General features: G+C 39.8%; 2 protein-coding genes across 7 annotated transcripts in view; one reads left to right on the forward strand and one right to left on the reverse strand.

Moving 5' to 3' along the window:
• Positions 1-20,390, reverse strand: part of LOC132703817 (hemocytin) — a 41,748-nt gene extending 21,358 nt beyond the window's left edge. For 4 of the 6 annotated variants that reach the window (XR_009619164.1, XM_060673307.1, XM_060673311.1 and 1 more), the window contains exons 1-17: positions 20,312-20,390; positions 19,801-19,914; positions 19,485-19,744; positions 19,244-19,429; positions 18,318-18,477; positions 17,083-17,210; positions 16,932-17,027; positions 16,327-16,518; positions 15,212-15,303; positions 14,980-15,158; positions 13,321-13,490; positions 12,658-12,963; positions 11,778-12,062; positions 9,603-9,877; positions 9,352-9,544; positions 4,970-6,577; positions 73-2,755 (exon numbers count right to left, since the gene is read on the reverse strand). Coding sequence is in view for 5 of the 6 variants with exons in the window: in XM_060673307.1 (XP_060529290.1) it covers positions 73-2,755; positions 4,970-6,577; positions 9,352-9,544; positions 9,603-9,877; positions 11,778-12,062; positions 12,658-12,963; positions 13,321-13,490; positions 14,980-15,158; positions 15,212-15,303; positions 16,327-16,518; positions 16,932-17,027; positions 17,083-17,210; positions 18,318-18,477; positions 19,244-19,429; positions 19,485-19,744; positions 19,801-19,914; positions 20,312-20,376 (6,992 nt within the window). In the remaining variant the exon portion in view is untranslated. The remainder of the gene's footprint in view (positions 1-72; positions 2,756-4,969; positions 6,578-9,351; positions 9,545-9,602; positions 9,878-11,777; positions 12,063-12,657; positions 12,964-13,320; positions 13,491-14,979; positions 15,159-15,211; positions 15,304-16,326; positions 16,519-16,931; positions 17,028-17,082; positions 17,211-18,317; positions 18,478-19,243; positions 19,430-19,484; positions 19,745-19,800; positions 19,915-20,311) is intronic. The other 2 variants (XM_060673308.1, XM_060673310.1) reach the window with 2 other exon arrangements.
• Positions 20,391-20,971: 581 nt separating this feature from the next.
• Positions 20,972-22,003, forward strand: LOC132703425 (E3 ubiquitin-protein ligase RNF185-like). Its single transcript, XM_060672673.1, has 3 exons — positions 20,972-21,335; positions 21,388-21,584; positions 21,641-22,003. The coding sequence occupies exons 1-3, from the start codon at positions 21,172-21,174 to the stop codon at positions 21,844-21,846; spliced, it is 567 nt and encodes a 188-aa protein (XP_060528656.1). The 5' UTR covers positions 20,972-21,171; the 3' UTR covers positions 21,847-22,003.
• The last annotated feature ends 795 nt before the right edge of the window (positions 22,004-22,798 follow it).

Genomic DNA, 22,798 nt, shown 5'->3' on the forward strand with positions numbered 1-22,798 from the left:
ATATGACAGTTGATAACGTTCACTATTTTACGCACAATTACAAATATGAAAGATAGCTGGAGTATAACGTACCTCGCACTAATGGGCAGGACGAAATTGTTGACCTGCGGCGAGTTCGAGTCGAAGTTGCCCAAAAACACCTTCTCCTTCTGGACCGTTTCCTCCACGATCGGATTCCACTCCTTGCCGTTCTGCGAATACTTGACGGCGTAAGCGGTTACCCAACCTGCGTCCCCGCCCCTCGTCACAACGCCGGTCACCTCGCGCGGTTCCAAAAAGTCCACCTCTAGCCACTCGGTGGGTGAATTGGTCAACGGTTGCCACCCCCAAGGGCTGTTTAACCTCGCGTTCTTCTTGCCTCGCGTCGGCGACAGTTCCGAGCTGACGGATATCTGCTGATCGACTATAGACCGGTTGCGCATGCCCATTTCGTCGTCGCACAACGCCGCCACGGGCACACCCGCGGTGGTGAACTCGTAGGTGGGGGTCGTCGTCCGCGCTTCTCCGCACCCAATCACTTCCAACCTCAAAGAGATGCCGTTGTTCCAGGTCTGCGGATTGATTCGGATTTTGCGCGCCTCGAACGGTACCCCGAACACTTGTTTCACGGGCGACGTCGCGTCTATCGACCCCCTGAACACCTGGGGTCTCGGAGGAGTACCCTCGTTGAGCACGTAGTAGAACTCGTCGCCGTCGGGACTATACGCCACCCGGTAACTCGTCACGTACTCGTCGTACAACGGGCTGCCCCTTATAACTACCCCGTAAACGGGTTCTTGACGTCCGAAATCGATTTCCAGGTATTGCTCCTCGTTGGCGTATTGAGGCGACCAGCTCCCGCCGGAACTGCCGGTCACTTGACTGTCGAGACGGGCGTGGCTCGGCGCGAACGCCGAACTCAACACGCTGCTAGCTCGAAACGCGTCGTCAGGCAACGGCTGATCGCCCTGTATGAGATTCATATAGTTATCTTCGTCGCATCGTGGAGGCGGGGTCACCGACGGCGCGACGAAATAGGGCGTGGTTTCCCGTACCGACCCGACTCCGCCGACTGTTTGCTTTTCCACGATCGGTTCGGTGACTAACGCGGCCTTGCACGTGTCGTGACACGTATAGAAGTTCGACACGCACTGGCATTCCGCGCACTCGTCTTCGTAGACCGTCTCGCCGGGTTTGACCTTGTCGCCGGTTTTGGTCGAGCACAGGCAGTCGTGTTTAGAAACGCACGTGTTCGCGTCCGCCCAGAAGTGATCCGGCGGACACGCGAGCCTTTTATTGGCTGCTACGCAGCCCTTCTCGCACTTCACGCCCTCTCTGCATTTCCCCTTGAGCCTCACCACACCGAGATAGTGCAGACACAGCCTGTCGCACGCTATCGCACAGCTGTCTTCGATCATACCGGGCGGGCAGGCGGGGGGCAGAGCCACGCAGGAGGGTTTAATTTTCGTCACTGAGGCGGGCCAGTCGCATATCATGCTCTCCGGATTATACATCATATCGTCGCCGCACGTCTTCTCCACCAGCTCGAAGCCGGTGAGCGACGGACGACACTGGAGGAACTTGTGGCAATCGGTCGGGTGTTCTTGGTTGGGTCTAGTTATATCGCACTCTGCGTACGTCGGAGTGGTGGCCGGACCGTCGCATTGACACAACACCCTAATCTCGAAATCGGGACAAGGTTTCTTCTCGTCGGCGGACTCGCAAACCAGCCCCTTCTCGAGGCTACACTCGACATCAAGCCCAGTCTCTTTGGCCGGGATGTGAGTACGAACCGTCCTGCATTCGATGGCGGCCATCTCCTCGCCTCTACACCTACTGGACTCTTTCACGTTGTTAAGCAAAGTTTCGGACGGTACGGGCTCGATGTCGCTCAACTTGGGCTGTCTCTTGCTCTTGTCTTGGTTGATCCACTTGGTCCAGCCCGGGTTACACCTCAGAGATTCCTCTTCCTGGTGAGTCGTGAAGACCGGCGGTTCCGTCGTCGAACAAGGTTGTCCTTTGCAGATCTTCTCGCCCCGAGAGCAGTAACAGCTGTGACAGTCGTCCTCCTCCATGAGATCGCCTTCGAAATACGTCACGTTGTCGTCGAGTTCCAGACAAACCGGTTTGCACACGTTTCTCGGCACGCAGTCTGCGTAGGAAGAGTTCAGGTAGACGTGGTCCGGGGGACATGATTTCGGGCTGCAGCCCTCGATGCAAGCGTCTTCCGCGCACGCCTTGCTTAGCTTCGGGTTGGTGAGGAGATTGTCGCAGGTTTCGAGCGGACACGTAGACACGCACGGGCTGTACTTGGAGCAACCCTCGTCGCACTCGAGAGGACACAAGTTTTGGGATCTCCATTTTACGGGAGCGCCTCTGTTGTTGCACTCTTGCGCGTACGCGGCCAATGCGGTGCACAGGCACTCGCAGTCGCCGCCCTGATCGCACGCGCATGCGTCGAACACGCACCGGTCGAAATAAGCATCCAGAGGTACCTCGGAGTGACACGGGGCGAACAAAGGACCCTTCATCACGTTGCATTTCTTCAAAGCCCAAATTTTTCGGTCGGGTCTGTCGAGGCAGGTGTCACCCACGTCGACAGCGTCCGGGCAGTAGGACTGCAGTCGCCAGGCGTCTCCGAACGCGTTGACCGACGCCTCGGGCGGACCGCCGGAGGGCGTTTGAAAGTCGTCCGCGTCGTTATCGTTGTAATTACCGCACAGCCCTTTGATTTTGCCCTTCCACCTCGGATCAACTTTTACGTAAATTCGCGTTCCTACGAGCAAAAACGGATGACTCTATAAAATTTAAATTATTTTCAAAATAATGAGCGAGGGGATTTCCGTAACTAGGTGAAAATTTATTAAAACTAAAAATTCCATCGGTAGCAAAATTTTATCATAAGGGCTCCCCCCTTCACTCATAACATTTTTCTGGGCATGTCTACCGTCTAAGCTCCGTCCGTCCGTTGAATAAGCGCAGATATGACATAAACAAACCCTTTCTCCATCAAATGTTCTACTAATATAAATTCTTCGAAACTCAAATACTTAAAAAAAAAACATTTCTTTAACAAAAGTTTCAATATCCACTGAACCATAATTATATTGTCAATTTTGTTTACCATCCTACGCCCTCATTCTAGATCGCGATAGAAGAGAAAACCCAAGAGAGAAAGTGGGCGTGTTTCTATTGGCAGTGCGCGATTCCTATTCTTGAATGTTATTCTGTTGAAAACCGGTAGAATTTTATTAACCGAACATTGTTATTTTAAAGAAAAAAATATCACACTTTTTCCTTTTCAAATGTAAATTTTAGATAGGATCAAAAAAAAACTTATTATTTGGGAGAATATTTTGCTTAATTTTGAAAAATATTTTCACCTAAAATATATTTTTATCAGTAATAGCAACTGGTGATATATCTATAATTTTATCTATAATCGGGATAATAGAAGCCCATTCCCTGTGTCGTGCGAAAAGTTCTTGTTTCCTACTAGCTTGGTTTTCGTATTTATTTTTAAATCCACCCAAGCCTATAAAAGATAAATACTATGGAAATGTTAAGTTTATTTATAAAAAATGAATTAAAATATTTAAAAAGTTCCAAACAAGATAATAAAATGACTTTTTTCCACATTTTCTGTTCTTTAAATGGGCCTTCCAAAATATTTTGTAAAATATTGGACAACTACACCCAAACTGGTCATCATTGTCTCCGTGGTATACGATAATTTTCTCAAGAACATTCTCTTCTCATTCTCTTCGCTGATGGACGGAATCAATCAACTAAGTACTTAATCAAAAGTGAACATTCAATGAAAAAAATGTCATTTACAATATAAAAATCTTCTGGATTCCTCCTGCGTTGGTTTATGAATCGAACTTGCTGACGTTGGCATGTTGGCATCTTCAGGAGAAGATTAAAACTAAACTTAATATATATATATATATATGTATATATATATATATATATATATATATATATATATATATATATATATATATATATATATATATATATATATATATATATATATATATATATATATATATATATACACATCGGGAAGTCGGAGGGGGAATTACGCACTGTTCACGCAACCAATCAGCGCGTATGGGATTGGACCTCTGTCCTTGTTCAGTGCCTTATTCCCTCTCTTAACAATTTCTAAGCTTTCGTAGGCATCTAATTTTCTACTATTATTTTTGATTTTTCTAATCTAGCCAATTTTAAATGAGCTAAATGTTCCTTAAATCTAACATTAATTGATCTTTTGGTTTGCCCTACATATCGTTACAACATATTTCATAAATTCCCTACTTTTGAAGGGTATCTAGTTTACCCTTGGGATTACCCAGGAGATTTTTTAATTTTGATCCGGACTGATAGACACTTCAAAGACCTGCGGCCCTGAAGACTCTATCAAGTCCACTTGCATATTGGGGAGAGAAAGGAATTGAGACTACTTTTAAATTTTCCTTATCAGCTTGAAAAGTCGTTGATTTTTGAAGTTTGTTTTTAAATCTAAATTTCCTAATTAACTTATCGATAAAGCTATCTTCATAGACACCTTTTTTATAAGGCTTCTTTCCACCTCAAACCTTTCTTGATTTAAAGGAAATGTGACAAGTCTATGGACTGGAAAATTAAAACTTGCCATTTTGTGTTGAAAAGCATGGTTAGAATCATTGGTTATGTATCTTAAAGCACTAGTGTCTTTCCTAAAAATGTCAAAAACTAAATGATGGATGATGAAACTAATGAAAGGCACAAACGTCAAAAATGTGAAAGATGTATTGCCTTTTCTTCAAAAATGATATTTTCCGTCGCTGTATAGATATTTAGTTAGTGCTACTCCGAATAAACAATTAGTCCCTCCCTCCCTTTAGAGAAAGTGATATTATAATAATTATTAATTAATACGTAGGTTTTGGTAGACATTTTCGACTTTCCCTCGTCCGATTAGAAAACTGATTAATACACTCACCCTTATCCCAGTGGAGAACCAGTCCCAAATCTGGCGCTTCGACGATCACAAACAACCCCTTCTCGCGGACGGTCAGGTGCTTCTTCGTGACAAACTTGGGCACGCGCTTGTCCTTCGCCAAGGTAACGCTCTCCTGGTCGTCGCCCACCACCACCCGGATCGTCACAGACTTCGAACACGTCGTTCCCAACGAGCCGCACGGGACGTTCTGCACGGTGACGTCGAAACTATCCGGACCGGCCACGCCCTTGGCCAATACGTAGTCGCACTGTCCCTGGTAGTCGAAATGTTTGCCGTCGAACGTCTTGTAATGGGAATCGCCCCACGCGCTGCACTCGGCCGTACACTGGCGGTCGGTGCACCTCCACTTGCCGTCCGCGCAAGCGCACGTGTTGCAGTCGCTTTGCACGACCGCTCCCTCTTTGTAACTCCTACCGCCGTGGTGACAAGGACACTCGTTCGGTTTGACGCATCGTTTGTTCTTCGTGTCGAGCACGTAACCCTGTTTGCATTTGCACCCCGCGTGGCAGACCGTCGGCGTGAAGTGTTCCGGGTCGTGCATATTCTTACACGTCACAGGTTCGACGTCCTCGCACGTCGTGAACTCGAAGTACCTCGCCGTGTCGCACTTGGCTTTCAAGTCGCTCGCCCTGGGGAACTCTCTGACGTCAAGGGGCGTGGCCCGTTTGCAACGCCAGAGACCGCCCGCGCAAGCGCACAACTCCAGACCTTTAGTAGCCGGTCTCACTTCCTTGTAACCGGCCGGGTACTCCAACCCTTCGTGCTGACACTTGCACTGCCCTACGGGTACGCACTCGCCGTTGTCGTCTAGGGCTTCGCCTTCGGGACAGTTACATCCCTCGACGCATTGAGGTTTGCAGTCGGGTCGGAGGGAGATGTCGGAACAGGTGCGGGTACACCCGTTGCCGCACACCTGGTACTTTTGGCCGCCCGGACAGTGAACTCCGCACTCTCTGACCTCGTTCCTCCAATCGATCTTCGCCCCCTGCCGGGCGCATTCGGCGGCGTACGCGGACATCGTAGGGCAGAGACACCGGGACACTTTGAACTCGCAGGAGCACATGTCGTAGAGGCAGTTCCGGTAGTACTCGTCCGGATCGACGTGCCAGTGACAGTCGGCGAACAGGTCGGATTTGATTTTCGAGCAGTACCGTTCGGCGTCGACCTTGCGGTGCGCGTTGACGTCGCACGGGTGACCGGACAGTACCTCGGACACGTCGTTGCATTTCTCGCTAGTTTTCCACTTGTTGGCGAACGGTACGACCGCCTGTTCGACGTCGCCTTCGGGTGTGAGGAAATCGTCCTTTTGGACGTTGTTGAACGTACCGCAGAGACCTTTGGTACGTTCCTTGAACTCGGCGGGCAAGTCGACGTATACTCGGGTCACGCCGTCCCACCACACTTCCACGCCGTTCGGTAATCGCACTTGCAAGAAGATGGACGACACGCCACGGATATCGATTCCCGCTATGGAGTACGGTACTTTCGCGATATCCTCGCCGTTGACGACGAGGTTGTGGTCTTGTTTGAGTTTGATTATCTGCTCGTTCGTCCTTATCGTCACGGTTTTGGTACAAGACGGCAGACCTGCCGAACGAAAACGGTTTTGCGGTGGTTCTTATAAGGTAAAGGACATTTATAAGAAGTTTATAAATAAACCTTAGCTTTTATGATAGTTTTTATACTTTTACAAGTTTTGAATTAATACCAAATATATAACACCAGTAGTGCTACAAATTTTGCAACACGTCCAATAAATAGCAATACCACGGATATAAAGAGTTTATAAGAAAACTTAGCTTTTATAAAAAAAATATATAGTTTTATAAGTCATTTACTTGATTACAAGTTTTGTAAGACGTCCAATAAGTATCGAAATACTGTAAGTTTTATAGTGTTGCATCTAAAACCTTTTCTTTTATTTACTTATAAAACCTTTGGTGTTGATTAGTTCAGATTTTTTTAAATGTTTTAAATGTTATTAAAAAAAAGTAGTAGTATAAACCTTAATTATTGTTTTCCTAAAGAAAAATTGGTAAAAAATATAGTACCAGCTACTATTGAAAGTGTGCTCAAAACCGTGATAATATTTTACGAATTGCCCAAGACAATCCAAAATCATCCAAAACTAAAGAAAATCTAAAAGAAATATAGCGAAGAGTTAAAAATGTAGCACTGCTGTGCTAGGTTGGTTGGTTTGTGGGAGACCATTTATTATCTTTCTTGGATTATTTAACTCTGGGCAAAGTATCCAGGCCTTATTAATAGCCATATTTGTTTACACTTAAATTCCGGTACTGAATTCGGGTCCTGGATCAACTTGCATTTTTAACTCTTTTAGGAAGTCAAAACTGCAGCCTGTGAGCTTCGAATGACCTTCAAGCACTTGCTGTTTTCCTTTGACTTTGGGTTGAACAATTTTAAAAGGCACGTACCAGGCCTCAAAATGTTTTAATAAATTACCTTCCAGTGTCTGATGTGCCCCCACGATCTCAATTTTCAATGAAAGGTTATTTACTTTCTACCGTTCTATTAAACATGAGTAATCTTATACTACAGTAATCTGTGACAATCGTACAGTACTCTCGTTATAATGATATACTTTGGTTATCTTGTTATTCTCTTGGTCTGTGTTTTGGATATTTTATAAGTTATTTGGTTAATCTGGTGGTTATATGAGCAACTCTGTTGAATACCGCCACCTACTTTATAAGTTTTTGTTTGGTTATATTCTGTCAACATGAATAAAGATATATTATTATTATTATTATAGCGATAGTGATACTGATATATTATGTGAATAATTTTAAGTAATTTAAGTAGGTAATGAATAAAATTGTTTAGTATCTTTCCTAACAATCCCTCAGATAATTAAATTCTAAGCAAAGTACGGACCTGTTCGGCCATATTTCATTCTTACAGCTTGCCCGGGCCTTTCCTTAATTCGTATCAGCTAGTCACTTTCTTATATCTACGAACAGAGTAACGACAATCTCAAAGTTACAAATAAAGATATCAGGTTCCCCTTTTAAGTAGTCGTGAACTCCTTAGGGCACCTAAGCATCGTACAACCTTATTTCAACGTTCTTTTACGTACCAGGCCTCAAAATGTTTTAATAAATTACCTTCCAGTGTCAGATGTGCCCCCACGATCACAATTTTCAATGAAAGGTTATTTACTTTCTACCGTTCTATTAAACATGAGTAATCTTATACTACAGTAATCTGTGACAATCGTACAGTACTCTCGTTATAATGATATACTTTGGTTATCTTGTTATTCTCTTGGTCTGTGTTTTGGATATTTTATAAGTTATTTGGTTAATCTGGTGGTTATATGAGCAACTCTGTTGAATACCGCCACCTACTTTATAAGTTTTTGTTTGGTTATATTCTGTCAACATGAATAAAGATATATTATTATTATTATTATAGCGATAGTGATACTGATATATTATGTGAATAATTTTAAGTAATTTAAGTAGGTAATGAATAAAATTGTTTAGTATCTTTCCTAACAATCCCTCAGATAATTAAATTCTAAGCAAAGTACGGACCTGTTCGGCCATATTTCATTCTTACAGCTTGCCCGGGCCTTTCCTTAATTCGTATCAGCTAGTCACTTTCTTATATCTACGAACAGAGTAACGACAATCTCAAAGTTACAAATAAAGATATCAGGTTCCCCTTTTAAGTAGTCGTGAACTCCTTAGGGCACCTAAGCATCGTACAACCTTATTTCAACGTTCTTTTACGTACCAGGCCTCAAAATGTTTTAATAAATTACCTTCCAGTGTCAGATGTGCCCCCACGATCTCAATTTTCAATGAAAGGTTATTTACTTTCTACCGTTCTATTAAACATGAGTAATCTTATACTACAGTAATCTGTGACAACCGTACAGTACTCTCGTTATAATGATATACTTTGGTTATCTTGTTATTCTCTTGGTCTGTGTTTTGGATATTTTATATGTTATTTGGTTAATTTGGTGGTTATATGAGCAACTCTGTTGAATACCTCCACCTACTTTATAAGTTTTTGTAAATATTCTGTCAACATGAATAAAGACATATTATTATTATTATTATTATTATTATTATTATAGCTATAGTGATACTGATATATTATGTGAATAATTTTAAGTAATTTAAGTAGGTAATGAATAAAATTGTTTAGTATCTTTCCTAACAATCCCTCAGAGAACAGAGTAACGACAATCTCATAGTTACAAATAAAGATATCAGGTTTCCCTTTTAAGTGCCGTAGGGGTTTTACAAGAGTAACGAAAACGTTTCGAGAAAAACTGTTTCCCGTTATGATACAAAAAATGTTGGTCGGGTAATATCTGAAACTAATACCTGATGAGATGCTGACCGGGAAATTCATCGCCAAGGATATCGCGCCTGCGCAGGCGACGTTCTCAGCCTCGATGGAGAAATTTTCGGTTTTGACCAGGTAGTACGAGCATTGACCCATGAAGTCGTACCGTTTGCCGTCGAACGTGACGTAGTGGGGATCCCCTACGGCCGCACACCTCACTCCGCACGACACCTGAAGTTAGAAAAATCGTCATACCAGAAAAAATGCTCGAAATTAGATAAATATTTACTTGAGTACAGTCCCATTCGCCGCTGACGCAGGTGCAGGTGTTGCAGTCTTTCGGAATCGAACTGCCCGGTGAAAAAGTCTTGCCCCTGAGTTTGCAGGGACACTGGTCCTGCGAGATGCATTTGTTTTCGTGCAGGACTGTTCCCTCCGGACAGTAGCAGCCTTCCGCGCATGATTGTTCGTCTTCTTCGGACGAGACGGCAGTAACGCCGCACATTTGCTGTCCTTTCTTCGGGCCGCACGTCATGTAGATTTTGCCTCCATTGCATTTCATAGCTGCAATAGTTACACTCGTTTAAATATCAATTTGTAATAATAGTAATAGTAATATTTATTTTCCCGAAGACAACTACAAAATTGTATAGGAATAGTCAAAATAGAGTGATTAAGGCTTTCGCGGCCAGCGTTTGAACTGTAAGTCTTTGGCCGCCCTTGACTGGGATTTCTTCCTGACGTTTCGCTAGCACGAGCGGCTAGCTTCTTCTGAGGGGCTTCCATCTCCGCTGTTGGATGCAGACTAGCGCGCTCCCGGTCGTAAGTTGTATTTATACCTTGGCAGTCGTGGAGGGGAGGGGGCGGGGCATTTTAACGCATGAGTATTTGTGACTGCCGGGGCTGTCCTTGTGTTCCTTAAGATGGGGTTCCACAACCACTCATGCGTTAAAATGCCCCGCCTCCTCAGGAAGAAATTGCACTTAACGACGGCCATTAAGCTCGAACAAAAACACTTGCAGTTCAATAGTCAAAATACATAATAGGTACAATATACATAGACATATAAAAAAACAATTACTCAAAAAAATTCGTCTGGCTAGACTATAAAATATTTTTGAAAGTATTTTCTGTAAAGTCGACAATTAATGGATAGAAAAAATAGAAAAAGGGTCACACAATAATTCCTATTAGGATTATTTTTTTGAGGAGGGTGTAAAATTTGTATTTTACAGTTTTTTCGATTTCAGTAGTATGCATAAGAGGGTTCCGCGCTTTAGGACGGACTTGACGTAAATTTGAAGTTGGTGATACAATAGACTCTTCGAGGAGTAAGTGTAACTACTCCTCAGTGTACAGGGTGCGGCAAAAGGGTAGGCAGGATTTCAAATAGTGGTTGTTCGGTTTGGTTCCAGCAGGATGGTGCTACATGGCATACAACGCGTCGTTCACTAAATCTTCTTCAAGAAATGTTCCTAAACAAAGTGTGTGGGGTGATCTTGCCTGGCCGCCACGTTCGCCTGATTTGTCGCCTTGCGACTTATTTTTTTGGGGTTCCCAGAAAGCGATTGTTTTCACACATCGTCCGCGGACTTTGAAGGAAGAAGACAAGAAATTGCCTCAATTCCCCAATAAATGATAAAATGATGCGCTTCCGCGAGAACCTACAAGAGTGCATCGGCAATAATGGTCGTCATTTAAAAGACATCATTTTTGTTTGCTTTATCTAGTTTGGTTCTTAACATCCCAAATAGTATCTATCATTTTGTTGCACCCTGTATTTTATTATTCTGCATTCAGTAAATGGATGCCCATTGTGCTGCTTCCTGGACAATTCACTCCGCTTTACATCCGTTTTGAATCCACGGAGGCTATCATAGCTTCCAGAGTCTCGCTGGTTACCCTAGGGGACCGATGTAATTCGACAAACATCACAAACGAGAAATTAGAACATTAGCCCAGATTGTGTTCTAGAGCCTCTTCTTCACACTCTGCACGAGTCCCACTCAACCCGTATCTGAACTGGTGGTTGTTAAGTAAGCAATGACCCTAGAGAATAACAGAATAGTAAGGCATTGTTTGGCTGCTGTTTGGTTTGGTTAGTTTGGATGGCTCAATCGCTTCCTAACTAGCCAACAATTTTCTTTTTCATCCTGTTTTCTGGGGCTTCTCCTTTATCAGCTCTTCAATGACCGATACAAAGTGCTGGACAGTTTAGTCCGGCAGCCCTCCTAGTCAGGGAGTCAGAGACCACATTGTTGACTAATGTGTCAGCGAGGGTACGGTGACATTCTAATGCTTCTTAGGGAATGAAAACAACGAAAGAAAGAATAATAAGTCCATATATTTTTTTTCGTGTTCAAATAGAGGTTTTTCGGTATTCTGTAGAAAAATTTCCTATTTTTTGTTGAAAAATAATTAATAAAAACACGCACTAAGTATAGGAAGGAAAGGAAAAACTTACGGCAGGTATTTTCGCCTCTCCAACTCGTCAACTGGGCGACTCCTCGATGAACGCAGTCCGTTACGTAAGCCTCCAAGGTCTGGCAGGTGCACGCGGCAGGATCAGACTCTTTGCAGGAGCAGTAGTCCCACGTGCACGCGTCCAAAAGCGATTCGGCGTCGACGACGTCGGCGCACAAGCGAAGTTTAGGGTCCGACAAAATTTTTTTGCAAAAGGAGGTCGCATCATGAGACGCGCCAGCACCGTGGCAGGCGTGCTCCTCGCTAGGATCGTCGCTGCAGGGTTCTGAAATTTCACCGAGTTAGTCTTCCTTAAAATTAAATAAAATTCAACTTCGGGAGACTAGTGCCATAAATATGACAAGATTAAAATTTTGCTGATGATGTGAAATTGTTTAGAAGAACTCACAGTGTGGTGGACTGTGTATCTGAAATGAAGAAATGATTTGGAGGTTCTTGGTGTTATTCCAATAACCTACCTCTAATACATGTGCTTCGCAATAGGTTAAGTGAGGAAGTGTTACGTCAACTTTGCCTTTGGTGATATGTTTTAATGTATTACAATATTAGAAGTAACTTTTAATTACCACCAATTATTTAATGACTTCTGCAATGATGAAATGATGAAGTTTTCTGTCATCACACGCAGCCGCTCGCAGTTTACCACATTAGTTAAACATAAATTATTATTACAGTAATTTGTAGAAAATTAATTATTATTATATTAGTTACATTATCATTATACCAAAGACCTCGACTTCTAACAATGAAACAGCCTTGTATATTCTAATTAAATTTGAGTATAATGTATGATGTAACGCTTAGCCTCCAAGGGTTCAAAAAGTGTGTTTGTATTTAATTACGTCATATTTCGGACTCACCCTCGAGATCTTCGACTTTCCAACTGGTGGCAAGGGTGACCACGTTCTTTACCGGCAAACCCTCTTTGGTCGCCATGTCGTCGCTAGAGTCCCCGTTGATGCGACCGCATAGTCCTTCAGTGCGGTTCCAGAGGCTCTCCGTGACTTTCACGTGGACAAGTTGCCTACCGTCCCACCTCAGGCTCACGCCCAGCGAATCCAGTGAGAGGACCACATTATCGCCTCTCATCGTCACTCTGACACCAGGCAATTGGCCAGGGATGGGCAGAACCTTTTTCGCGGACGCGAATATAGGAACTCCTCCCTCTATCATCATCATAAGCGATATTCAAAAATAATAATAATTAATTAATAATATTATTTAATAATATTTTTTATATTTTATAATATTGTATTGTCTGTATATTAAGGAAACTTACTAGACATATTTCATATAATGCATGTTTCTTAAATATTTTGAATTTTATGTCAAAAGTGCGGGTCTAAATATATCCATCGATTTCTCCAACTGAAAGAATTTGCTGTACATTTCGGGTTGATTTCCTTATAGAAGAGGGTCTACTTTTGTGGTTTGTGGTGATATTTTACAAATAAATAAATACGGGGTGATAAAACGCATCATTAAAAATTTAAACGAAAAAAAAGACGATTACACCGGCTTACCAGATTTTTTCAAGAAGTACTGCTTGTCCTGAAAATAAATTTTGATCGTTTTGTAACAGTTGCCAGCATCGGAGTCTGCCATGAAACAGTTGGGGTGGTTTTGGACGACAATACTGAAGGTGCTGTCGTGAGCGTCCCTTAAGAGCACGTGCGAACATTTGGACACGAAGCTGTAATATACAGAACATTTTTTTATTTTGCGAAATTTCGGTTCATGGACATAATTTTAAGAAATACGAAATAATTTTAAAAAAATATTTTTTCTTTTGTTTTAATGGCCTTTATAAAAAAACATTTTTTTAGTTTTTAAAATTTTATTTTTTTAAAAGAAAACAGTGGAAAAATATTTTTGATTTCATAATTACGATTTCAAAATATGTAACTTCATAAATTACACCAATTTTACTGCACATGAAATAGTCGACGGATATTCCCGAAAAACTAGAAACGGTCAACCATTTTTAAATGATTACGGATGAGAAAGAAAGCAGCAAATGGAACCAGTAAAAGTCTTTGATGGGGACCGCAAAGGTGCAATTCAAAGAAGAAATACCCACCATCAATAAGACTTTAAAGGATTACAGTTTATTCTGTTGCCCAATAGGAAATTTCTATGGACTTCTTTAAAAAATAGATTTTGTTTTGAAAAAGTGTAACCGCACAACTGGCGGTTGAAACACTTGAGAAGTACGGAAGTACCACCAAAGATATTGAATTTACAGATAAAGAAGTAAATATTACATATCGCAAATTTATCCAAATAGCGTTTCATGAAATACGCCCCAGAATTCGTCGTTTTCAACAAGGGAATCTTCCATAAGAAATTGTAAAGTTTTGATCTCCTTCACTATTTCGCACTTAGAGGGAACAACTATAGACTTCAAGAAAGCTATTTTGAATACCAACTAACAAAAAATAGTCACTGTGCAATTAAAATAGTTTAAGTTGCATTTGAATTTTGAAATAGAATCATTGCCTAGGATTGCATCAGTTTGGATCTGCAATATAAAATATACAACAAAAATATCTGTTCTGGTGGTACCCAGGGAGTTAATAACACTCTTTGAATTGGCAAATATAACGGAAGGCCGTACTAAATCCTATTCAAAATGAAAGACCCTAAGCTAAGGTTTAATCACTAAATCCTATTCAAAATGAAAGACCCTAAGCTAAGGTTTGATCAAGGTATTGAGGAAGTAACACCAGAGAAGCTATCCCACATGTCATTAAATTCAGAATGAAAAGAGAAGAGTATCCTACGGATATGGCTGGATAACAATAGGCAATTAAGTGACCCGAACCCAGTGTCGCGAGACCTGCCCTGGATAAAAAAAAAGAAATTTTGCAATGAAATGGAAACAATGGAAGTGGCGTAAGTATTCGTTCTGTCACTCAGTAGTACCGTATACCTAATGTGGTTTTATCACTCTACACCTTTCTGAAATAGACTTTAGTACTGAAACATCTTCATAGGTGGGGAATTCAGAATGAAGGTTTTGGAAAACTGTTTCGTTTTTTGACAATAAAATTTGAGGTTTCACATAAATAAGTGTTGCCAAAGTTTTCTTACCATCACCTACAATCATATGGCATTTCTTTTTATTTGCCACAAACCAGCATTGGGGGTCGTGCGCCTATATATGTGGTCGCAACGCTCACCTGTAAACTTTACCATCGAACGTCTTGTAATGGTTTCCCGCCCACGCGAAACAGGACCCAGGCTTTGGCAACAGCGTCACAAATTTGGTTACGTGCTGGCCGTAGTGCGCATGCGAATCGTAGCCGTTGGCGTTTTCGTTGATTATCTCGTTGAACAGGAGCTCTTCCGGCGACGACGTCTACAACAATGTCGAAAATTATTCGGCGGAACTAATGGAAAATGTGTACGCACGTGATCCTGATGAACGTAGCCGTGGTACCCGCCAGAACCACCACCCGCGTACCCGGAATACAACTCGTGCGGGAAAATGTCGACGTTCGAAGCTTAAACGTGATTGGAAAATTAAATTTATGAAGGAAATTCATAAAAATGTTATAAAAAATGTGAGATTGTCACATGATGTTGTTTCTTAATGTACCATCCTGTATATCGTTTCAGACTCTTGTAGATATATTCTTTTTGGACTTCTAAGATAAAATCCTAACATTTCATCCATTAAATTTAAGAAACCATTATCTTAGTAAGGGCAACGAACAAAATACAGGGGCGCCATTGCCATCTCAGTCACTAATCAATTGCTTGAATTATTTAAGTAGTAAAACGGTTAAAATCTATACAAAACATCCTCTTCATTGATTTCTAACAAGATTGTCTGATGTCTTATTTAAATAGTACGAGGCCATTATAAATCCATGTCTAAACAAATCGCGAGTTAAGAGTGAAGAAATTTCAATTTAGTATATTTATAAATATTGAATATAATTGCCCACTTTGAAATGAGGCTGACAATATTTTTTATATTATTTTTTAAATGTTTAAACTATTAAAGAGTGTTAACTAGTTATGCAGGTCAATGTAACAACCACACAGGTGACTATATCCAGAATTACACAATTCGTATTGAGTTTATTTTTTATTTTGCGAAACGGTGCGTTTGTAAATTTAATAGGTAACATGTTCAATATTTTTAGGATTACTTATTAAATTTTAAATATCATTTACGTGTTAGCTTTAACTATCTAAACATGTAAATAATATTACGAATGTTCTAGCAATAAGTACCTAGTTGTAGCTGACCTACTGAATTTTTGAAATCAAGAACTATGTATCTATCTACTTTGCCTAATTTTTTTTTAATGCAGTTAGAAAAAAAAAATAAAAATCGTAAAAAAATGAAATACTGAACCAACTCCATATAAACCATTTTTTTAATTTTTATATTTTGTGATTTTCTCGCTTTATTTTGTTTATTGTGATGTTAGTGTTTTGATCTGGTCGTCGCTGCTCACGTTACGTGTTTTATTTTGGATTAATCATTCACTAATAAATAATATCGTGATATTTACGAAATTTGCACTGGGGCACTGGTTCCGGTTCAAACTTTCCGCTAGAGTAGTGACAATTGTAGCGAGCTTCTGGCGGGAAATCGAATGGGATGCCCTCTGGACAGGATAGCGAGCAACTAAATGTATCCATGTCTCCGGAGCAATTGTAAGCCCCGTTGAAATTCAGGTTCTTCGGACTACACGTGTCCGCGGCTAGAATGTTGTGAGAAATGAAAATTAAGAATTTAAAAAATTAAAAAAAAAACTATTTTTTATAATTATTCTACCAAGGAGCCATTAAAACAGTATCCGAATAGATCATGTTTTGGTAGTTGAAAAGGCCTTGACCGAAATTTAAACTCCATTATAAAATTACGAGCATTAAGGATAAAGGATGTCAACTTAAAATACTTTTGACGATATTTTTTTCCTGTTGTGTAGTTTTGGTGGATTAAGCTTTTTTTGCATTTTTTCGTGTCTCACACGAGAGACAAGAAACCTGTTTGTAATTATTTAATACGAAAAAAAAGCAAAAAATGACAGACCGGAAGATTATTATTAACGAAAAAACGATTTATTTGTTCATTTTAATTAATGTTGGCATCTTGGAAAAATGAATAACTAACCGTATTGACACTGGGGTCCCCTGTAGTCCTGAGGGCACTGGCAGACATTAAACGAGAGACAGTTTCCGCCGTTCAAACATGGCGGGTCACAAGTGGCTAAAATTCTACCGATGATCGACATCCTTTTTTTTTTTGGTTTTTGGTTAATTACCTCTACAATCGGGTACAGTCGTCCATTTTTCTTTTGTCGGTACCCACAGGCCGTTCTTGCAGACGATCGTAGCGATACTAGAACCGTCGGAAAACTCGTGACCTGGCATGCAGGTGACGGTGCACTGCCTAAATTAACATCATAGATATACTACCTACGTATGGAAGATTGAGTAATCAAACGTCCATAAGTTTATTAGCATTTAATGGATCGACACACAGCGTGCGCTTGGATTTTATAATAACGGACATTTCTCCGTTTTCTTTTGCACTGCTCTTCCTAATTTTCTCCGTCTTCATCGCCTTTCACTAATGCTATCAATCTCCTTCTCTCCCTCCTCCGACTCAAACCCATAATCTTATTTCTTTCGTTCTAAATGTTTTTTTATTGTTTATGTATACCAAGGACGTGGAGTACAAATCGGGTGGTGTGGATGGACACTTTCAAACTTCCTTTACCGCTCTGATGTAAATTAAACCAAAAAGATATGAAAATCACAAAATCAATTAAATTTTGCATCATACCATACAACCTACAGGGTAACATATTTTGCATCTTCGAAAATGATGAGATTAATCGGAAAATTTTGGACACCCTTTCTTGTGGTTTCGTTTACCATAGAAGCCATTATTTTTAAATTAATCAAGATAGTCAAGAAACTGTTAGGATTGGGTATAGAGAGGCCTGAAGGAATCTACCAAGAAATTTTATCAAAAATTAAATATTATATCGGGTGTTCCATGTAAAATAACGAAGTTAGGTGTTGTGAGATTTTCATCGCATGCGATAGTGTTGGTTGATCTTTATTTATTGATTAAGAGGGGAAACGTATTATTATTGAGTATTCAATTTGTGTACATGTTTTTAATTGTAACTTTTTCAATTATAAACGTACGTAGATAATTTCGAAACTAATTTTATTATTACTTTGTATTCTAAACTAATGCATAATTTTTGATTATCTTGTAATGCTTACACGCACTGTAACTTTTTAAACATGACGCTTTCCGAAGAATTTCGTCCTTAAACGATACAGGGTGTTGAAGTTTTACTTTGATAGAATTTTTTAAATAACTCTTAGGATTCAAATTTAAGTCTTTTAATCATTATGGAAGGTTTGTTATGAACTTTTCAAACATATGTTACACATAAACATACATCTATTGGTGACGGGTAGAGACCTGAGTCGCGGTTAAGATAACGGATAGACTTGGCGTCGAATTAGATTCGCTTACTTTGGACGGCAGGATCTCCGAGAATTCATGGGCAAAGTCGGAAAATTTAAACAGGGCTTGTTCTCGTATTGGCACTGGGGCCCCGAAAAGTTCTCCGGGCAGCTGCATTGATTCGGCGCCAAACATATCCCGTTGTTTTGACACTCGGGCAGACAGATCGCTATAAAATGCGGAATTATATGCGTTTACATTTTGCTAGTCGGGATCATTATGGTCGTTTTGAAAAGAAAACGAAGCTCAAACATTTTACGTTCATCAACAAATTTGGAGCTAATCAATGGTTTAAATAACATTGTGTAAGAAGGTATTTTTAGAAATCAGAAGAAAATTGACTAACCTAAGGAACGCTTTCTTTAGGAGTCGAGCCCAACATTTTTTTGTGAAACGCATACTTGAACTTGAACTTGAACGCTTTCTTTTATTTTTGGTTAGTTAGTAAGTTTCTTGAATACTTCGAAAGCAAAAAAAAAGAATTAAAATATATTGTTGAAACATGGAAGTGCATCTTGAATATTAAAAAAAAATTAACAAAGTGTACATGAAAAGTTATGGGAAATTGCTACAGCTAAAACTCAATTTCAATTGTATTTTTTATAAAATGTCGACAAATTTTTTAATTTTAGTTTTGCTTTACTCAGTTTTTTTCATATTTTCATATTTCATATTTTCAACTACACGCTAGCGTGACAGATTAAAACCGGGATACCCTGTAAAAAGTAAATTTTTATGTCATGTATTTTCCCAAGTATAGTAGTAAGTAGTAGTAAATTTTGTCTTTGTTATTGTCGCACGATATACAGGGTGTTATGAAAATTACTTGCTATAATGTAATTAGTGAATCTCAAGCTTCAGAGACATAGGAAAAGAATGTTCGTTAAATTAAATTATTAATATTGAATTAAATAAAGCGCAAAACTCATTCTTACGTTGACAGGATGGGACGGCATCCCAATCAGCGTCTTGCACCCTCCATTTCCCCTCCACACAGCTGATGGTTATTTGAGACATTCCGTTCGGAAACTGATACGACGGTATGCAGTCCGCCTTGCACCCGGTGTAAGACGAGCATCTTAAACCTGCGTTCATGGGAGCTGGAGGTTGTCCGTTACACCCTAGAATAGAAATTGGTGACGCACGCGTCATCCAGATCGAAAGATAAACGTCTACCTCCGTTATACTTGGATATTTTACTTTTCGTATACGAGCCCCCTCCGTAAGAACCTCCACCACTAGCGGCCTTGGTTCCATAGGAACCCCCGCCGCCATACGAACCACCCCCGTAAGAGCTACCACCATGAGTAGATTTCACAGAATATGAATGTGACTTGGAGTAGTATGATCCCGACGAAGACGGACGACCTGAGTAATACGAAGATGGAAATACTATAGCTTCGTCGTTTGATTGGGACTTTGAAGACTTAATGGATCTAGAATAATGTCGGAATAGTTGGACGTTTTTTTCGGTTGGCAAGCTTTATTCTACCCGTAACCGGAAGATTCGTACGGAGCACCGAAATCGTTATCCAGAATCTGCTGGTCAAGGGTTTGCTGATCGAGATTCTGCTGGTCAAAAATCTGCTGGTCCAACTCATCGCCGCTGTATGAAAAAAATTAAATTGATTTTTACAATAAAGGAAATAAAATAATTAATTTATCTCAGACGCATCCACCCTAGCGATTTTGTCAATTTTCGTTTTTTCATTGTCTATTTATTTATGACTAGATAAATAACTAAAATAAAATGTTGCACATTGACGCCCGCATCAACCGGCAAAGTTGGCTACGGGCACTACGTCACTGATAGCGGTTGATTATTGGGATAATTTTGTTGGCTTTAAATATTCCGGTTATGCTTAGCTTTACAATCTATATTGATGAAGCAAGTAATAAAAAGTGAAAAAATATTGAAAGAAAACTATTTACCTTTAAAACAAGTTTTCAAATTTATTCATTTTCAATTATTATTAAGAAGTGTTAAAAATATACGCACTTACCCAGTGTAGTGAATTAAGAAATAGAAAAAAAGAATAATAATAGTCATTACACTTAACTGCCCCATGACTCTTCTTTCGAAAACAGTCGGGTGCAGAATACTCTAAGGAAAATTGCAGTTTGGCTTATCAATGTATTTAAAATATCATTTTATTGGACAATTTCTAAATGCGGCATATATGGTAGCAATCGCAAGAAAATGCGAGACCCGTAGCTATGCGGCCTAACTGAACTTGTGGACAGATTTATACTTTTGAGCGTGGGTGAGGTATAGGAACAGGAAACTTGATATCGTTGCTGAAATTTGCAGGTTTAGATAACTGTGTCAAGGATGTACTAAGCGCGAATTAATAATCGGTTAAAAATAATTTGCGATAAAGTTATTTTTTCTGGAATTTGATGGAAATCCAATTTACCTAAATTGAAAAGGTCCTAGTACTTCTTATACATAAGCCCTATCTGATAACAATTAAGACGCACACCTAGCAATGCAAAACTGGACTGCGATACAAAACTAATTGCCTTTGCAAGACCATTTATTTCAAAATCGAATAAAAAAAAATTGGAGTCGACACGCTCTGACGCATCATCTGTCAAACGAAACACTAGAGGTTGGATTGAGCAACCTTTCGTCGAGTACGCTTTGATTTTGCCTGTACCTGTCACCCGATTCTTGGATTGTTGTTTTATACTGTGTCAATAAAATTTGTCCTAATTTCAGTAAAAAATATATCACCCTATGGAGTAGTTTTCCCAGTGCGTCGTTTAAGGTGGTTCTGCATGAATTCATAATTAAGCCACGTCAATGTTAAACGAAGTGACGTCCGCTTTATTTAGTGTTATCAAACAACGATTTTAAAACATGTCAGCCAGCACTTCAGACGAAGTGAAGGGACCCACCGGAAACGGCGGCGACGGTCCCAGTACCAAAGAAGATGACAAAAAGGAGGAAAATTTACTTGAGTGTAATATTTGCTTGGATACCGCCAAGGATCCGGTCGTCAGTTTATGTGGTCACTTGTTTTGGTAAGTGTTATATTTGCGCAATAGGTTCCGCACAATAAGACCCATCTCTTAGCTGGCCTTGTTTACATCAATGGCTAGAGACGAGACCAAACCGACAAGTTTGTCCAGTTTGTAAAGCCGCGATAAGCAAAGAAAAAGTTGTACCATTGTATGGTAGAGGCAGCACGAAACAAGAAGATCCGCGAGAGAAAGTTCCTCCAAGACCTGCAGGCCAAAGAAGCGAGCCTGAACCAGGAACCAACTTCCCAGGTACATTATTCTCAGGATGTCTCAATTACAACTCTTAAATTTGTAATTTTTTTTAGGTTTTGGGTTTGGCGATAATGGATTTCATATGTCGTTTGGAATTGGCGCCTTTCCATTTGGATTTTTTACTTCAACATTTAATATAGGTGAACCCAGACCTCCGGCAGCACCGCATGGTAGTCCGCAGTATCTAGAAGAGCAGTTCCTATCAAAAATTTTCCTGTGGCTAGCAATTCTCTTTATCGGATGGTTATTGTATGCTTAAGGTGGTAATTCATAGCATTGAACATCATCAGCCTTAACAAGAATTAAAGAATTACCAAACTCATTAAAATAGGAAACGAGATTTTAATATAACTTTGTGATGGGCTGGGCTTAAGAGGAAATTGTTGAAGTAAAACCGATATATATATATATATATATATATATATATATATATATATATATATATATATATATATATATATATATATATATATATATATATATATATATATATATATATATATATATATATATAGAAAAGCTTGACTCGTATCAATATCTAGTGTGTTTGGTTTTTGATGGTTTTAGGTAGATAATAATTTGTACCTCCAGTTTGCTCAGAATCTATAAAATTGTTTTCTAACATATTGAAAATAATTTAAAATATAATTACATGCATTCTTTGTAATAGTTTTCTCCCTTAAAACTAAAACACCCAAATAGTTTTTTATTGAACCTCAACATTCCTACAGTTTATTAATCATTTGATACAAAAAATATTATTACTCCTTATATAGGTATGAACATCTTATTGTATTTAATCTGTTTCCAATGTTAGATCATTTCCAAAATGTTTTAATGTAAAAAGACCCTTCTATTTAGTAATATATAATTTAAAGCAAGTTATTTTTTTTTTAATTTAGACAAAATATTCCAGTAGACAAAAACCAATTTTTAATAACAGTTTAATTGTAAAGATGTACATCTCATAACTCTTTAGTGTCCTTTTTGATATTAAAGCCTCTACTTTGTAGCAGTTGATTACATTCTTCTCTGGTAAGCCTTCCGAGCAAATGTTTCTCCACAATCTCATCAGCCTCGTTTAAAAATATCAATTCTGGAGGTGCTCCTGATATTTTCTTCCATTCAACATTTGCATACTTTGGAATATCTTCGTATACGAATTGCTTGACATCTTGGAGCCTGTTTAGAGAACATCCCGGACAGCTCTT

This window comes from Cylas formicarius, unplaced genomic scaffold (genome assembly GCF_029955315.1).
Source record: "Cylas formicarius isolate icCylForm1 unplaced genomic scaffold, icCylForm1.1 PGA_scaffold_6__28_contigs__length_40554024, whole genome shotgun sequence".
In the NCBI taxonomy this organism is placed as follows: Eukaryota; Metazoa; Arthropoda; class Insecta; order Coleoptera; family Brentidae; genus Cylas; species Cylas formicarius.

Coding starts and splice junctions, on each gene's coding strand:
- LOC132703425 (XM_060672673.1), top strand. CDS start 21,172: ATGTCAGCCAGCACTTCAGACGAAGTGAAGGGACCCACCGGAAACGGC. Junction 21,336..21,387: donor TTATGTGGTCACTTGTTTTG/GTAAGTGTTATA, acceptor CCCATCTCTTAG/CTGGCCTTGTTTACATCAAT. Junction 21,585..21,640: donor ACCAGGAACCAACTTCCCAG/GTACATTATTCT, acceptor AATTTTTTTTAG/GTTTTGGGTTTGGCGATAAT.